This window comes from Quercus lobata, unplaced genomic scaffold, assembly GCF_001633185.2.
Source record: "Quercus lobata isolate SW786 unplaced genomic scaffold, ValleyOak3.0 Primary Assembly Scq3eQI_73, whole genome shotgun sequence".
Taxonomy (NCBI): Eukaryota; Viridiplantae; Streptophyta; class Magnoliopsida; order Fagales; family Fagaceae; genus Quercus; species Quercus lobata.
The window spans coordinates 990,802-1,009,625 of record NW_022154703.1 but is presented as its reverse complement, the minus strand read 5'-3'; the positions used below and the strand labels follow the sequence as shown (position 1 = coordinate 1,009,625).

General features: G+C 35.9%; 1 protein-coding gene across 1 annotated transcript; it reads right to left on the bottom strand.

Annotated features, from left to right (window-relative positions):
* Positions 1-5,538: 5,538 nt before the first annotated feature.
* Positions 5,539-18,168, bottom strand: LOC115972768 (cysteine-rich receptor-like protein kinase 29). Its single transcript, XM_031093025.1, has 5 exons — positions 17,921-18,168; positions 17,648-17,760; positions 15,252-15,310; positions 14,330-14,518; positions 5,539-5,772 (listed from the first exon to the last, which is right to left on the bottom strand). Exons 1-5 carry the CDS (start codon positions 18,166-18,168, stop codon positions 5,539-5,541), a joined length of 843 nt encoding a protein of 280 aa, XP_030948885.1.
* Positions 18,169-18,824: the final 656 nt, after the last annotated feature.

The window sequence follows — 18,824 nt, the reverse complement described above, 5'->3', positions numbered from 1 at the left end:
ACTATATTCTGGTAGTGAAGCTTGGCCTTTAACAAGATCTCATTCTTAAATTCTTGATCTCCTTGTCTAGAACCTATGGATAGTAGTTTAACAGCTATCTCTTGTACATCAGAGAGCCTACCCTATAGATGCATCAAAATATTCAATATGAAACCCTTAATAATAAAAAAGTTCTAAATCTAACTTGTTATGACAGACAATTGAGATACTTGACTATATGATATTGCCAAATTACCTTGTAGACAGATCCAAATCCTCCTTTCCCAACCTTATTTACATCAGAAAAGTTGTATGTAGTTACTCTAATTGTTGGAAAATTGAACGGCAATAATTCAAATTGCAAATTTCATCCACAATGTTGGGTTATAGATTGATCCCCGTTAATTAAATAAATTACCCAAGTTGATTAATTAGGTTAAATTATATGCAAATCATGGAGGTACACACAAATCACCAAATCAATTAAGTGTAGTAGAAATTTAATTGACATGGTGATTTGTTGAAAAATCGAAAAAACCTCTCACAATGCAAAAAATCTCATCGGGTGAATTTCAGATCACCACTCTCAAGAATCCACTATTCATGAACAAACAATTACAAGTATAAGGAATCTTATAACCACCCTAGACTATCCCAAAATACCAACATACAGTTGAATCTTTACTCCAATCCATAATTGGACTTAATCTTGTAGAGACTTCTTCTTGTATGCATGGATCCTAGTACATGTCTGACTTCCCAGTAACTTATTGATTGTTGTCGGATGCAAAATTCTTTACTTCAAAGTACGCTAAAGATCTAGAAGTACTTGGTTACAAAACCCTAAGGTGCACAAGAACGCAGTAGTTTCTCACAGTGTATGAGTTCTCTAAACTGATTCTCTGTGTATTTTATGTCTTTAAAATTAAACTTTTAATTATATGTTCTAGAGGTTTAGTGAGAGAAACCTTAGCAATCCAAGTCATCATTGGCTAAAATTTTGATGTGATAATTCTAGATCTGCGAAACTCAATAGGTCGAGAGGTATCGAGCTTAGTGTCGAGAATTACTCATTAAGCCTCAATAGATGCTAGTGTCGAGACTAGTGTCAGGTTTCAGTAAATCCGTTTTTCTTCACTTTTTTCTTGATTCAATTTTCATGCCTTTAATGATACCACTTACTTTGTCTTATCAACATTCTTTATGATATTCTAAACATATCTTCTTCTTCTTCTGTTTTTCTTCTTTTCTTCTTTTTTTTTTTTTTTTTAAGACATTTCAAATTCAAATTCTCCTTCTCCCAACGATTGAATTATTATTATTAATTTTTTTTTTAAATTCCCTTTCACAAGTAAAATAGAAAGTACTTTTATAGTAACTAGAAGTGCTAGCTGTTGACAAGGAGATTAAACTAAAGTGTAGCACATACAATGTTATCTCATATAATAAATAATTGTTTAAAATTTACAATTATTTATTTGACGTTGTCCATGCAAAAATTATATGTTTAATGAAAGGTGGGATTCTTTTTTCTTTTTCTTTTTCTTTTTTCTTTTTTTTTTTTTTTTTTTTTTTTTTTTTTTTTTTTTTTTTTTTTTTTTTTTTTTTTTTTTTTGTGATGCAAATGAAAGGTGGTGTTCTAACTTAACTAGTTGACACATTTTAATATTTTTGACAGAGATTTAACTAAATTGGGGCAACGTTATCGCATATAATAAATAATAGTTTAAAAATTTACAATCCTTTATTCAACATTGTCCATGCAAATATTGTAATGATTAATGAATGATGATATCCTAGCTTGGTCCATGCACGACAATTTCTGCATTTGCGGCCCAAACGCGTAATAACTAGGGTTTGTTAGTACTAACCTAACGTGATAACTAGGCAGATTTTTCCACCTAAGCAGATTTGCTAATTTTCTAGATTCCCCACAGATTGAAACATGTTTGTTTTTAGACCCCTTAAAACACAACAAGATTAACCTAGTTATTTAGCCAAGTGATTAACTTAGGTATATTATGCAAATCTAGGTTAACATATATAAATCATATCATTGACAAATGCGGAAAATAAAGAACACAATGATATGATAACTCAGGAAAACCAAACCAGTAAAATATATAGGGAGGATTTAACCTAGCTATCCTCAAGGTAAAAAGCAAATCCACTAGAAAGATTTGAAGTTTACACAATAGCGACTTAAACCACTAACATCTTATTGCTACTTCGAGTAGAAAACTTACTACCACAACCCTATGATAGCTCCGAATCCACAGACTACTTCTTTCTTTGGCCTTTGCAAAACACAAACACCCATGTTTGTGACTTTGAGATCTCACTCAAAGGCTTAGCAACACAAACTCTCCTGTTTGTGACTCCAAGACCACCCTTGAAGGTTTTGATCATCAGCACCTTTAATGACTAGAGAAGGCAACAACTTGAACAACACCGGATCTTGAGATTCTTCAAGTAATAACACCGGTAGAAAATATGAGAGAGTTTTTTAGGTACAAAACCCTAAATACAAAAGAGGCACACCCTTCTCTCTCTCTAAAAAGCCTTATAAAAACGTGCTTAGGGTTTCCTTTATATACTAGGAGAAGTAGATCTGAAACCCTAATCCTTAATGAGTTTGAACTGCTGTTTGGGCTTAATTAAAATTCTACAAATACGACTTTCAATCGGTCAAGCCTGTTCTTCGATCGATCGAACCAGGCAAATTCTGAAATCTTCTTTCTGCAGCTTGTATGTTCTTGTGTGTTCACGATTTGCCAATTGTTCTAAACTTTTAGAACCTAACAATCTTCCCCTTTGGCAATTCGTAACAAAATTTTCATACAAAATGAAATGTTTAAATACAAGAACATCCCAATACAATAAAATGCCCAATTACATCACAAATCCCAATCTAAGACTCCTAACCTAGAAGTTGCAAGAAAAGATAGAAGGTCTTGATCAAAATATACCAGTCTTTCTTGAAACACTCAACAAACACATCACCACATGTGTGGAAAGAAAGACATATAAACAATAATATGAAACAGAATATAAAAAACAAAAGTAAATTCTAACTCTCCCCCTAAGTTAGATACACAAAAAGTTTTTATATTCTCCCCCTTTCAAAAACAATTTTATCTCCCCCTAAACAAAACAAATAGGAGTCCCACATATTCATTTATTTCTCCTCGTTTTTGTCATGTATTGACAAAGACAACTCAAATAAAGAGTAGAGTGACAGTAAATAAGAGAGAAAAAAGAGAACCAAGGGAACATAAAACAATTTAGCTCTATAAAAAATAGAGGCAACTCCCCCTATGAAGAGCAACAAAGATTAAAGACAAGCTTCTCCCCCTATAAAAATAGGAAAAAACAAAACAAGTTTTAGGAAAAATATTTTAGAGGAAAATTTAGGAGATGGGGAAAATGAAGACACACAAACCAAACTTAAAAACTAAGTTGAGGATACACATGAAGAAAAATATTCTCTCTTTCAATAAATACAAACTTGACACTATGTGACCCATAAATAGTTGCATAAGTAGAGAAAATATGTGCATACTGATTATCCATCATATCTCTTAAGAAAAATATTTTCTGTAGTTAACAAATAAAAATGGCATATGCTAAAAAGTACATAACTCAAAAATTAATCAATCAATTTTTAAATCAAGTTGAGTACCCAATTTAGTAAAGTGTATGTATGTTATGTGTGAAACAATGAGAGATATGATTGCAAAATTGTAAGATGGATATAGAAAACAATGCAATGCATGTGAATCCTAAACATAAATGATGCATGAAAAAAAATTTGGTCAAAAACTTAAAAATTGAAAATTTTTCAGTTTCGAACGGTCGAGCATCAATCAAGCACTGATCGAGCTAGGCAGATTCAAACCAAAATTTTATCGTAATTTTGATCGCTCAAGCAACAGGTTCGATCAATCGAAAATCTGGAAAAATCATTTTTTTGAAAAACAGAGCAATTTAATGCAAAAACTTCTCAAAGCATAGTGTTTCATGAATGAAATGCATGAGCATGAGATTAAAAGTTTTTCAAAAACACTTGTTTTGAACCCAGTTTTCCCAAAATGAAGATTTTTGATCAATTCTTTTTAAATTCTCAAGCTTCAAACACATTTTTCATCAAATTCAAGTAATTTTCAAACTTGGTTGGCTAAACCAAAATCACACACAATAACATGTACAAAGTTTAGCAAAAAGAAATTCGTGTAGTGTGTGCAACTAGCAAAAACTTGAGATAAATGTGAGGTGATATGAAAATAAAAATCAAGCACAATTTCTACAAAATTCATCACATAGATTTGAAAGAGACTATAACCTAAAGAGTTACATCATATAACTCTCACATCTCCTAGAATAAAATCTTGCAATCATGTAAATTTCTTGATTTGCCTTATCATGTATAGACCAATTTTATTTGATCAGAAACTTATTAAAATAGTCAGGATAATGTACACACCAATTTTAATTGATTAAATTAATTTTAGTCCAATAATGTACACACCAATTTTAGCATTTAAACCAAGGCTACATCTTATGTTTTTTTTGTGCATGTGCTACACTTTCTCGAGCACAAAATCTTACGATATGTACTAAGGTGTTTATGATTGGCTAGTAAACAGTGGTGAGATGGTTATCTATGCCTTTCTCAACAAGTTCAAGTTTGACAATCAAAGGCATGTGATTAGAAGATCAAGATCACGTGATCAAAAACTATAAACATCTCTTACATAACATGCACTACAAAGCTCAAACTAGTAAAGTGTAAAAAATAAGCTCATCCAAGCTAAACAAGGTACATACGCATGTTATGTAAAAATTGTTTTGTTTTGTTTAGGGGGAGATGAAATTGTTTTTGAAAGGGAGAGACAATAAAAGTTTTTGATGCATCTAACTTAGGGGGAGAGTTAGTTTACTTTTGTTTTTATATTTGTGTTTCATATTGATTATATTTCTTTCTTTCCACACATGCGGTAATGTGTTCTTTTGAGTGTTTTCAGGAAAGACAGGTACATTCTAATCAAGACCTTCTACCTCTTATTGCAACTTCTAATTTAGGAGTCTTAAATTGGGATTTGTGATATAATTGGGCATTTTATTGGAGATTGTTCAATATTTGTTGGGACTTGTTTTTACAATGCAACATAATTCTTGTAATTGACAATACAAACATGAAATATTATAGTAATTATAAAGTTTACTTGCTAGGATACTTACTACATTCCGACGATTCTATTTGTATTGATATGGGCTTGATCTAGTATAACCAACCTTGCCAGGCCGAAATCTGCAATTTTGAGATTCATCTCATCATCTAGTAGAATGTTACTAGTTTTGAGATCATGATGAATGATGCGAAGTCAAGAATCTTCATGAAGATAAAGAAGATCTCGAGCAATGCGTTTGCCAATCCAAATATGCACGTTTTGCGAGATCTAGATTATTCATTAAACTATGAGTCTATTGAAAAAGGACAAATTCAACTATATTTGAGAATACATGCAACCTATAAAATATTATGAATAAATCTAGAATTTATGGGAGAATTGCAACCATACCAAATATAACTTGATCGAGGCTTCCATTTGGCACAAACTCATAAATCAAAAGCCTTTCACATCCTTCCAAGCAGAAACCTCGTAGTTTAACTAAATTCCGATGTTGAAGCTTAGCAACTAACAATATCTCATTCTTAAATTCTAAATCACCGTGTCCAGAACTCGGGGATAGCCTTTTGACAGCTATTTCTTGTCTATTGGAGAGCCTACCCTATAGACACATTAAAATATTCAATATGAAACCCTTGATACTAATAATAAAAAATTGTGAATTGAACTTGAAAGTTCAAAAACGTGTATAAACACCTTTGAACGTTTAGACCCCCAAATTACAACTTAACCAATTCGAGCAATATGTCAAACAACTAGTGTGCGGAAACTTAACATATGCTATAATATGAAATTGGTTAAAAACTATCTAAGCCAAAACAAAATACAATCCACAGCAGATAATAAAAAGGCAAAGATAGAGAGGAAGGAAGATGCAAACACAAAGACAACACGCGATGTGTTATCGAAGAGAAAACCGAAACCCTCGGCGTAAAACCTCTCCGCCGCCCTCCAAGCGGTAAACAATCCACTAGAAAATACAGTTGGGATACATGGACAGCAATAGACCCTCCAAGCCTAATCTACCCAGTGCACCTAAGCCCTCCAAGCTTCTTGCTCCAACGAGGTTGCGCCGAACCTTTTTCTTTTCTAGCTTCCCGGATTCCGCTACTAGACCGTAGCATCAACCAATGAAGATTGGTTCCTTCCTAATTGCTTCCCAGAAATCCAAACAGCTCTCTCACAGTAATGATAATGGTGAGAATTAGGTTTGGTATAATGCCTCTCAAGGATTTGACAATGGAGAGGAAGAGAGTTGAGGAATTTGAAGAGACTCTAATGTATAGATTGTGAGTGAATCAATCTTGTTTTTCTTTAGGGTTTCTCTCTCAAAATTCTCTCTGGAAGCTCTCTTACAATCGTGGGTAAAAGGGGTATTTATACTGGAGTGGGAGAGGAATGTGAAACGTCAGGTTTTACAAAACAGGGGTGGCTCGCGGCTTGACCTCGCGGCTTGACTAAGTTGCGAGATCCAGTCGCGAGATAACCGTATGGCCAGTTGTCCTGTTTTGTCCTGTAGTGCTCCAGCTTGCATGACTGTTCACCTTCCAGCATGCTTGGCACGTGTGCTGCGTCTGGCGGCTTGCAGCCGTGAGCCACCCACGAGTCCCAGCCGCGAGTCTCTGTTTTCTTGCACACTCTTGAGCAATCTTCACTCTATCTCACTCACTACCCTTACATCAAACCCACCTAAATACAGGGTTACTAAATGCTGAATTACAAGCAAATTTGGCACGGAATAAAGCCAATTAGATGGTTGAATAAATTCAACCTTACAATCTCCCCCTTTGGCTATTCCATGATAAAACCCTAAAACAGACTCTAGACTTAACATGTGAGTTGGGAACAGTTGAACAAAACTCACTCACACCTAACTCTAGAAGCTGTGAAGCACTTGAATCATATGAACATAATACTCCTGAAACACAACAATACACCATGATCATTGTAAGCAGAAAATCGTAAAATGCATATGAAACAAAAATGCATATGAAACAGGCAATATGTGATCAAGCAAAAAATGGAGTTAAGAAACAAACCATGGCTTGATCAACCAAGTGAACACCACAAGGTAGTGATCACAGTGCTCATTCACACTTGGAATGAACACAAAGACATACAAGTTAACAAGCACAAGGCAAGACACTTGTATGTTCAACACTCAACCAATGCATAGTACTCAAGGAATATGCATCTAGGAACAATCCTACAAGGGCACAAGAGTGACAGTACATAAATCAAAATGCAAGACATTTAGATTAAAGTACTGATTTCAACATAGCATAAAGGCTGCATTTAAGCAAGGTACATACCATAAAGCCTACAAACTATGCATAAAACATTAACCCTAAAAGCTTACAAAAGTACATGGGTACAAACACAAAACATCCTGAATAACATCATCAAAATATATAAAAGATTAAACCAAGAGTATAAGTTATGAGTTAAAAACAACTATACACCAAAACCACAGTGTATCAAACCCATATAAACATTAAATAGTCCAACAGACAAAAATCTAAACTTATAAGTTTAAAGGATTAAGACTTAAAATAAAAGTATGACAAAGGTATGTGTGTACTCCCCCTATCACTATGCACACTTCCCTTTGAACTTTCTCCCCCTTACTGAATGCTCTCCCCCTTTTTGTCACGAATAGCTAAAGGCTCTCTTCCAACTTTTGTTGAATAGCATCTAGCTGATTCTCCATAGTCTCGAGACGCATTTGGACATGGTTGTTTGTGGAGTAAAGAAGTGCCACAAGCTCATCAATGCGTTTCTGAATATGTTCAAGTACACTGCCGACTCTATCAGTATGAGGATCAGTCTGTGCTTGCGGAATACTAGCCTGTGAAGCTTCAGGAACAGCACGCGAAGTAGATGTGGTATGTGCAGGTGTCTCTGATTCAGGGGCAGATGGAGTAACCGGAGAGATGTGAGCACTCCTTGGTGTTTTAGAGGAGTGACTTCTGCTAGCTTGAAGAGTGAACATGGAAATAGGACGCTGACGGGTCAACATTTTTCCATCTGCAGGAGGAATAATGCCTTCACGAAGAATGAGTTTCATGATGAGACTGCAAAATGGAATAATTCCTCGAGCTGCAGTTCGACAAGCGGTCTTCCTCAAGGTGTAGTAGATGTGAGCACATATATCAATGGGGGCTCCTGTAATAAGATCACAAAGGAATAGAGCTCTCCCAAGATTGATGAATGTAGTGTTGGACAGTGGGTAGAGATTGGTGAACATGATCAACTTCAGTGTGGTCAGCTCTGGTGCAAACTTTGCGGTGCTGATGGATGTTCCTGCACTGGATACTTCATGATCGGATCCTAGGATTTGCAGAATTTCTCCAACCTCTGGAGTTCGTTCATCGTAAGGAGTTAGATCCACATTCTGAGGTCTGGTGATGCCGAGAAGATCTGCGATGGAGTCTGGGGAAACGCTAAACTCTGTTCCTCTGACCCAGAAAACGAGTTGAACTCCAAGATCAGTTGCATTGGAAAATCATTCTTTTACCAGCTCATCCATTGGATCATCAAAGTTCCCGAACAAGTTTGCCCAATCTCGTTTCTCAAAGATTCTAGGGATAAAAGTGGTCCCTAAGGTGTTAAACTCCACCACCCGTTCCACTATAGTAGTTGACTTGTCAAAAATGTTTGAGTAGACGTGTGAGGTAAGCGGAGTTCTAAACCTATCCTCATTGGGGTCTTGAGATGCCTGTGATGATAGTCGAGTCCTTTTAGCAACTGGTGTTGCTGGATCGTCATCAACAATGTCTTTACCCCTGGAAGATCGACGAGACATCTGCAAGAGAACAGGCCCACAGCAAAGAACCAACAACAGTACCACACAAGATAAATGTCAACAAGATTCAGTGCTAATAAAAAATTTCAATACATAAATACAAACTGAGGATAGTGCAGACCCAACCAAACTTCCAACAATACAAAGGAGCACAAAATGACAGGTGCAGCAAAAAAAAATAGTGCACAAAGGCATAGAGAGACAAAACAACTAACAAAACTGTCAATGAGACAGGTTACCATGACCATGATATGCAAACAGATACAGCATTTGAACATTAAGAACAGATATCATAAAACATTCCACAAGATATATGAACCTGGGAAAATATTTCAAAATGAAGTCACAAAGCATCCAAACAAGAGCACATTGTTGAGAGACACACATTATGTTATCATAAAAACTCAGTAGCCCAATACCGAAATCCAACATCAACACTCAAGCAAGTGAAATGAGCAAGTCAAATAAGTACCAAACCCATATATTAAAAGGTTTTCAGTCTTAACAACAGGCAAATATCAGAACAATGAAAAATCACATTGTGATCACTCAACATGAAAACAGATGAGAACAGTAGTAAACATAACAAGCCATACCCATCACACAAAGAGAGAAATATATCGAACACAATATCAATCCAAACAGTAACAAGAATATCCATGAAATAGGGAAAATGAGGATTGAGAAAACAAAACCCATACCTTTTCTTGGTGATTTGGACAAGAAATGAAGCACCAATGAGATTTGAAAATGGATTCTCGGAGTGTTTGGGAAGGAGATAATTTAGAGAGAAGATGAACAGTTCACAAATGTTCAAGGGAAAACTGAAAAAGATTTAAAAACTGCTCCTATTTCTGCCAAACACGCTTTTTTCGCGACTAGATTAAGTCGCCACACAGTCGCCAGTTCAAGCCGCCAAAACACTCAAGGACAAACATTTGAAAAAAAATTTTAAGTGTTTTTCGCGACTGGAAGGTCTACCCGTGAGTGAGTCGCGAGCTGAGCCGCGAAAATCTCTGAGTAACCCTCGCGACTGGACCTTCCACTCGCGAACAAGTCGCCAAAAATGACCCGCGAAGACGCGACTGAGGCTCGCGACTTGACATACCCGCGACTGAGCCGCCAAAACAGGGCAAAACTAGATTTTTGAAATTTTCAGATTTTTCAAACAAAATACTTTCCAAAAACACCTAAAACACTCAAAAATCTTTTTGTGCTTGAATTAACAAAGATTGAACATGTGAAAAACACATTTCATCAAGTACAATCACACAAATGAATATGGCATTTATTGAACATAAACTTGTGTGTTGTGTGTGGATATCAACAATGAGATAGTCCTTAGTCTAATGTGAAGCTTCAATGATCAATTCAACCAAGACATACACAATTAGCACTAGATCATGTGACCTATCTCAATTATAGAAATATGTATATATGACCTCCCACAAAAACTTGATAACATAATTTGGAGCTTTACATGTAACTCCACTTTTAATCAAAACATTTGATCTTTTTGATCTTTTGAGGCAATCACCTCTCATTGTGAGAGTGATATTTGACATTTCACTTTAATGGACAAGCTTTTAGCTTTTTGAATAAACATTTTCTTTAATATAAAGTCGCTTATCCTTTTTCCTAGTCGAATACGAGAATGTGCGACAGGCTTTTGCAGCTCAATATCTCTTTTCATTTGGAGATTTACATTTGGTGAGCTCTTTTTAGCAAAACAGAAATAAATAGTGGGAAGATATATAGACACAAGTCTATGCATGTCTCAAGATCAACATAACCATTCACTAATCATTCATGACTAGTTTGAAGATCTATTTACAACAATCACATAGATTTCAAGATTTTTCCCACAGTGATATGAGTGCATGAAAACAAGCAATGCTCGAAAATGCACAATTCCATTAGCACAAAGGTACAAGGCAAAACAAGTTTTGAGACAAAGGCTCATCAAAGTCAATCAAGCTTTTTGATTTTCTAATTTTTATGTGATTTTTGGATTTTTGACACTAAAAGCAAAAAGATTGATAAAACAAAATTAAAAATATGCACAAGTAGACAAGCAAACAACCAACAGCAAAAACAACACGCAAACAACCAAACATCGTCACAAAGCATAGGAAGTATTAATGCATGGACATGTTGTAATGCTTATGCATGAGTACCCTTTTTCACCCACACGTCACTTGTGTTTGGGGTGATTTCCTTATAGGATTGGGTACGGGAGTTAGGGCTTTCAAACCTTCGTGAGAAGCTTTCCAAACAGTTGGTGAATGCACCAATCATCTTCATCACGTTCATCATTCCGGGATCACCATTCTGATCTCTAGATTAATCACCTGCCCAATTTCTTTTATCATTTCTAGGTCCTCCTGACCTTTGAGGAGTTGCACTATTCTTTGCTCTCAGCTTTTGGCAATTTGGTCGAGTATGCCCTTGAAGTCCGCAATAATGACACACATAAGTTGCTCTAGGACCTTTTTGTGGTCGTGGGCGTGACTTGGCACGAGATTCAGACCTGTCCACAGATTGATTACGGGGATTCAACATCCGTTGGTTCACCACATTCTTCTTCTCCTCCACCTTGAGCTTCTCATCAGTAAGGTCAGCTACAACTGGATCTTTGGCCTTTACAAACTTCACTTCTTTAGTGACATTCCCAGATGAACTACTTCCTCCAATATATCCCAATCCGGATTTGTCTGAAAAGCTCTTTTGAGATGAGATAACATCATCTAGCTTCTTGGTGGTGACCCTCTCTATTTTAGCATTTGCTTGCACAACCTCATTCTCAAGAAATCTCACTTTAGTGTAAGTTTCGAACAACTCACCATTCAGTGTTTCTATCTCACATTTGGCCTTCCTATATTAGATTAGGAGACTTTTGTAGTCCTCCTCAGCCTTCTTCATTTTTCTCACAGCAGCCTTGGCCACCCTTGTGTACTCACCCGACTTCTCCAAGAGTGAGTTATAATTCTCTTGAAGATTTGCTGTGCTTTCATCTTCTTCAGCATCTGATTCTTCAACAATTCCTAGTGATTCATCATCACTATGTTCTCCAAGGTCACGTACAAGTAGATTCAACTCATCTGAAGACTCAACATGAGCAATAGTCATAAAAGCCGAATAGTTCCCCTCTCCATCACAGCTCTCTTCAGATTCTGAGTCAGACGAATCCGAGTCACTCAAAGTCGTGGCATACACTTTACCTTTCGATTTCAAATAATTTGGACATTCCTTCTTAAAGTGTCCATGCCCATTGCATTCAAAGCAAGTGACACCTTGTGTAGGTTGGGATTTTTTTCCATCTTTCTTTTTGAATTCCCTTTTCTCCCTTCCAGAACTTTGGAATTTTCTTTTATCATCAAATCTCCCATTATTTTTGAATTTCAAGAACTTTCTGAAATTTTTGACAAGGTATGCAACATCTTTGTCAACCACATCTTCTCCCGATGAGTCTTGATCTTCCACCTTCTCATTAATGGTCTTTAGAGCAAGAGATTTACTCTTCCGTTGATTGGGCAGCGACATCTCATAAGTCTGCAGAGAACCAACCAGCTCCTGAACTTTGATGTCATCAAGGTCCTTGCTCTCTTCAATCGCTGTCACTTTAGCACGAAAACTTTCCGGCAATGATCGAAGGATCTTCCTTACAATTTTTGAATCCTCCGTTTTCTCCCCTAAGTTGAACTTACTAACAACCACCTCATTTAGCTTCCCATAGAAAGAGTCAAAAGACTCATCCTCACTCATTTTGAGCTCCTCAAACCAAGTGGTCAGCATTTGTAACTTGGTGTTTTTCACTTTCTTCGTGCCTTCATAGGTGGTTTCCAAAATCTCCCATGCTTCTTTGGCAATGGTAATGTGAGAAATCCTGTGAAATTCATCTGGAGACACACCACAGAAAATAGCATTTAGTGCTTTACTGTTAGCATTAGATGCAGCAAGTGCTGCCTTATCCCAAGTGGATTTGGCTGCCTCAGGTCTGGTCCAACCCATCTCAACAGCATCCCAAACAGATTCATCAATAGAACACAGAAAAGCTCTCATGCGAACCTTCTAAAAAGCATAATTACTACCATCAAAATATGGAGGTGCATTTAGGGATTGAGACCGATCCATCTCAAAAGGGAGTCAAGGATCACACAATGGTAATGAAACCAATAACAGTGTACCTGCTCTGATACCAATTGAAAGTTCAAAAACGTGTATAAACACCTTTGAACGTTTAGACCCCCAAATTACAACTTAACCAATTCAATCAATATGTCAAACAACTAGTGTGCGGAAACTTAACATATGCTATAATACGAAATTGATTAAAAACTATCTAAGCCAAAACAAAATACAATCCACAGCAGATAATAAAAAGGCAAAGATAGAGAGGAAGGAAGATGCAAACACAAAGACAACACGCGATGTGTTATCGAAGAGGAAACCGAAGCCCTCGGCGTAAAACCTCTCCGCCACCCTCCAAGCGATAAACAATCCACTAGAAAATACAGTTGGGATACATGGACAGCAATAGACCCTCCAAGCCTAATCTACCCAATGCACCTAAGCCCTCCAAGCTTCTTGCTCCAACGAGGTTGCGCCGAACCTTTTTCTTTTCTAGCTTCCCGGATTCCGCTACTAGACCGTAGCATCAACCAATGAAGATTGGTTCCTTCCTAACTGCTTCCCAGAAATCCAAACAGCTCTCTCACAGTAATGATAATGGTGAGAATCAGGTTTGGTATAATGCCTCTCAAGGATTTGACAATGGAGAGGAAGAGAGTTGAGAAATTTGAAGAGACTCTAATGTATAGATTGTGGGTGAATCAATCTTGTTTTTCTTTGGGGTTTCTCTCTCAAAATTCTCTCTGGAAGCTCTCTTACAATCGTGGGTAAAAGGGGTATTTATACTGGAGTGGGAGAGGAATGTGAAACGTCAGGTTTTACAAAACAGGGGTGGGTCGCGGCTTGACTAAGTCGCGAGATCCAGTCGCGAGATAACCGTATGGCCAGTTGTCCTGTTTTGTCCTGTAGTGCTCCAGCTTGCATGACTGTTCACCTTCCAGCATGCTTGACACGTGTGCTGCGTCTGGCGGCTTGCAGCCACGAGCCACCTGCGAGTCCCAGCCGCGAGTCTCTGTTTTCTTGCACACTCTTGAGCAATCTTCACTCTATCTCACTCACTACCCTTACATCAAACCCACCTAAATACAGGGTTACTAAATGCTGAATTACAAGCAAATTTGGCACGGAATAAAGCCAATTAGATGGTTGAATAAATTCAACCTTACAAAACTTGTTATGGCAAACAATTGATATACTTAACCATATGAAATTGTCAAATTACCTTATAAACAACACCAAATCCGCCTTGACCAAGTTTATTTGCATCAGAAAAGTTATCTGTAGCAACTCTAATTGTTGGCAAATGGAAATGCAAGGATTCAGTACTGCTAATTTCATCCACTGCTTCAAATGTGGAACCAGTCAATACATCAGGATTAGATAAGCAGTTCTTTTTTTCCTTTTTCTTTTTCTGTTTAAAAAAGATTGATGCAATTTAAATTATGTGCATACGTCATTAATAGACTCGCAAACACTAATTACTGAAGTAATCGTAGAGAACTAGTAATGCACAGATAATGTTTTCCAGAGGAACACTAGCTCTTTCAATAGCTTATCTTTCTAGAAAATTTGATTTAATGTTAGTAGCTTAATTCTGTTTTGTAGGTACCCCTATTTGTTTTTCTATTATAATAAGCCACACAAGTATCATGAACAAACCACCTCATATTTTATCTCTCTCACAAAAGCAAAAGGTGTCATCCGTATTAAATCACTTCAGGATACGAAGATCAAGCCTATCTCTAAATCACGATCACCAAGCTAAAAAATTGGAGGAAATATAGATAGCAATCAGAATTGATATTGAATGTTAGTTTGAATGCTATTATTATCTGGTGATCCAATAATCTGAACTAGAACTCATTGAAAAATACCCCACATTACTTCATGTTCCGTTTTACCTATAAATTTGTAGGAAAAATTTATGCCTTGAAAGTCAATTGTCACTAGTATTGCCTATAAATAAAGCATCATATATGTATATATAAACACACACACTTATTGTCCGAATTTATTCTTATATTTTAAAGAAATTATATATTTGAAAATAGGAACAACAAACCAAATTTCAACTTACTTTTAGCTTTCTTTCTTTGCTTCCTCACCCTTAAAGAGATGCAGATGCAGATGCAGGTGATTATTACAACGAGAATGATCACCACAACTATGGTGATGATAGTTTTAGATGAGTTACTCCCCTTTCCTGTAAAAATCAAATATCTGTACTCAATAAAACATTCCAAGCTTAAATTTGAAATTAACATTATTAGTAGGAAAAAGAAGTTAAAAATTGAAAACAAAAGTTGAAAGCATGAATAATTAATTAGAAATCAACAATCAATATACATTCATTTTAACACCATGTTGAGTTATCAACTTATGATGAAACACAGTTAAAAGTCTCGTAGCCTAAACAATATTACTTTTACATGGATTTATTACTGACACTTAACTTATTAGACATCAAATAGTTTAAGTGTGAAATAAAGTATATGCTTGATTAAAAATATAAGAAACATTGGTGACCTAGAAATATGATAAATATTGTGAGGTGTGAAAAGTTATCCCACTTGGACAAGTTGCCATGTTGCACAACTCATCACCATCCCCCACATAAAAACTCACTAAGACAAGTGGGGTGGGCTTTTTATTATTTTATTATACTATTCTTCAGGTCATGGAAGTTGATCATTTTGGCTGCATATGAGCAAGCAGTCCTGTCACAATTAACCACAAGATTTTATATCCATATAAAGGACACTGCAGTGTAAGAGACTCATAAACGAAACCTATCCACCAAATTTATACTACTTATAGACATATAGTCACACTAATGATCTGTCGTTATTTCTGATATATATATTTTTGGTTTGAAATTTCAGTCAAGAATAATGATCATGAATCTCTGTTTGAGATAACAAACTGGTTAAAAATTGGCAACCCATAGAACCCATAAGCAGAAGCATGTATTCACAAGGAAAAATGCTAAAGCTACCGTAGAAATTAACGCCATTAATTATACTTTGGTGGCTATAAAATTTAAAGGTAAACACATGCTCGTAGATAGCAAAAAGCTTAAAGGCTTCCTTTGGTGCTGCATTTGGGAAAGTGGGAGATGAAAAATATTGTGAGAATAGAAAAGTAAGAAGATAAACAAAATAATTCTACAGACACAACTAACTACACGTACATGATTTGTGCTATTGTATGTTTGGTTGGGAGATTAAAAAAGTCAAATGGTGGAAAATAAATATAAATTTGCTTTGTTTGGTGGAGAAGAAAATGAGAGCAATAAAAAATTAAAGTTTATATAAATTTACATTACATAAAGAAGAAGATTGGGATAGAACCAAAATGATAGTTGGTGTGTAGAAAATAAAAAGAAAAAGGTGATGTGAAAGGACAATTAAGTCATTTTGGCTTAACTATTTAATTTTAGTAAAATTTTCTTCCCAATTTGGTGGCCCCAGTGAAAAACACTTTAACTCTATCATTTTTCCTCTTATTTTGAGTATTTTTCCTCATTCATCAAATAATGGAAAGCATTACTTTTTCACCAACTTTTCCACCCAAAATTTATATCTTCTTTATTTTCACCACAAGTTATGGCAAAAGTTTTGGTAGAAGTTGTAATCCTAACATTTTTCATAAAATATTTCGAAATTAATTTTTTAAATGGCAATTATTAGTAAATGAGACGAAAAGATGATCAAACTAATCAATACTTTTGGAGTCTTAAGAAATCATGGCCCTGCTTTTCCTCCTAGAAAAATTTGAAGGACAAAACAAAAACTAAAACTTAAAAGCGTAAATAATTTAAAAGGCACAAAAATTACTTCTTCTTTTTTTTTCTTTTTATCAATTTTGTAGATAGCAGAGGAGTGGGAGTGATGCAGGTGCAGAAGCGATAAGAAACAAAACACCATGTTAAAAGCTTCACAATAGTTTACTAATTATAGAGGCAAATATCTCCATGAGTGATGCTAAATCATTTAGCTTAATCAGAGGTGAGCATAAATGAAAAATATATTATACATTAAAAGCTATAACCACTATGCAGAAAATAGGGACTGGAAGTATCGTTTGCAGTGGGAGCATGATTAGATGACGGGGAAGATTGTATTTTGGAAGCCATGGATGAGCATGACTAGAAGAGAAATTCCCAAGAAAATCATGGGAATTCTATCTGCATACTTACTTTAATGTTCTACACTTATAAATACATTAATAGAGAGAGAACTAATCAAACTCTGCAACTAATCCCAATCTAGCCATTATAAAGGGAAAAAAAAAAAAAAAAAGAATGTAAGTAACTTATTTACAAATAGCCGATCAGATAACAATATGCGTAGCAAACTTAATATGGCATGTGCGGATGTGCCTCAGTGATCTTTTAAGTTAAAACATTATGAGCTGTAAGTGTTTGTGTTTTGACTGATCAATACCGCATGTAGTTTAATGTGAAAATTTTAGCTTTTATGCTATTATACACTTATTGATGTGAGTGCTTCTTCCGCGTGGGTACGTTTGGGAAAAATACCTTTTGAAGGCACAAGAGGAGGAGATATTGATTTTGCAGGCGCAGGAGGAGGAGATATTGATTTTGCAGGCACAGGAGGAGGAGATAATAATGGCGGCGATTCAACAGGAGGGCTGCCATAGAATTGTTCACGCTCTATTCTTAAGTTACAGCTATTTCTAAAAAAAAAAGTTACAGCTGGTTGCAAGAATTCTCACTCCAGCATTTTCACTACAGCAATCTTGAAAATAGCTTTGAGCGCCAACTAAGCAATTGCTACAATCACTCTCTGACAAGTCAGGACTACATTGCATAAGCCCGTAGATCGTAGAGTTTTGACTTTTATAGTTCGCATTTCCAACTGCAACCTTGCCAAAATCACCTCCAGCTGAAGCTCCAACTCTCAGGTCATAAAATAAGGTTCTTGACACCTCGTTGGACTCAGTCAAGTTCGAGACACGACCAGCTACAAGAGCTCGAGTAGGTGTAAATTCAATAACACCAAATATTGAGTTGTTTGAGTATCGAACTGTACAATTCATTTACCACATGATGCCCTCTTTCTCGTTTGGAAACAACTCTAAGAGCTCATGAGCTGAATTGCTGACACAGGTACCGCAATCAGTTGTTGTAAGGTCAGCTTTACAAAGCCCAGTGGCGTAAACTTTGTTGGTGCCCTCTCCGGCCGAGAAACTGTGGAACCCATAATTGATTTGGGTGTTGGAAGAGAGGTTGGAGATGAGGGTGTTGAGGTTCGCTCTGAAGGTACTGTTACTGCTCACATTACCACTAATTGAACAATCATGGAGAACGTAGGGATCTCGCTGCAATACTAAGCTGTGACTAACAAGGGAACGAGTAGAATGGCATAAAAGAAAAGTGGTAATCTTGAAGTGCTCACCATTATTGTTCCTCTGTATTCTGCATCAATGGGAAGATTTTAACATAGAATGCTAAATGATTCGACGATAATTATACCGGGTGTAAAAAAATGAATACCTTTTATTGGAAAAATGAAGATGAATATTGAATAGATTATTAGCATGTGGTGTACTTATCACTTGACTTGGAAATTTATTTATTTATTTATTTATTTATTTTGGGTTTTGACCCCTAAAATAAAATTTTAAACATTCTAACCCTAAATTTTGTTTAAACCCAATTGAAATAAACTTGAAATATAATCATATTAGTGCTA

Bases quoted from the DNA above. Each gene is read 5' to 3' on its own strand.
- LOC115972768 (XM_031093025.1), bottom strand. From the start codon at position 18,168: ATGAATTGTACAGTTCGATACTCAAACAACTCAATATTTGGTGTTATT. The intron at 15,311-17,647 runs GTATTTTTCCCA...TGATTTTTACAG, and splicing joins TCCTCTTGTGCCTTCAAAAG to GAAAGGGGAGTAACTCATCT. The intron at 14,519-15,251 runs GTAATAATCACC...TTTTTTAAACAG, and splicing joins TTGTGGTGATCATTCTCGTT to AAAAAGAAAAAGGAAAAAAA.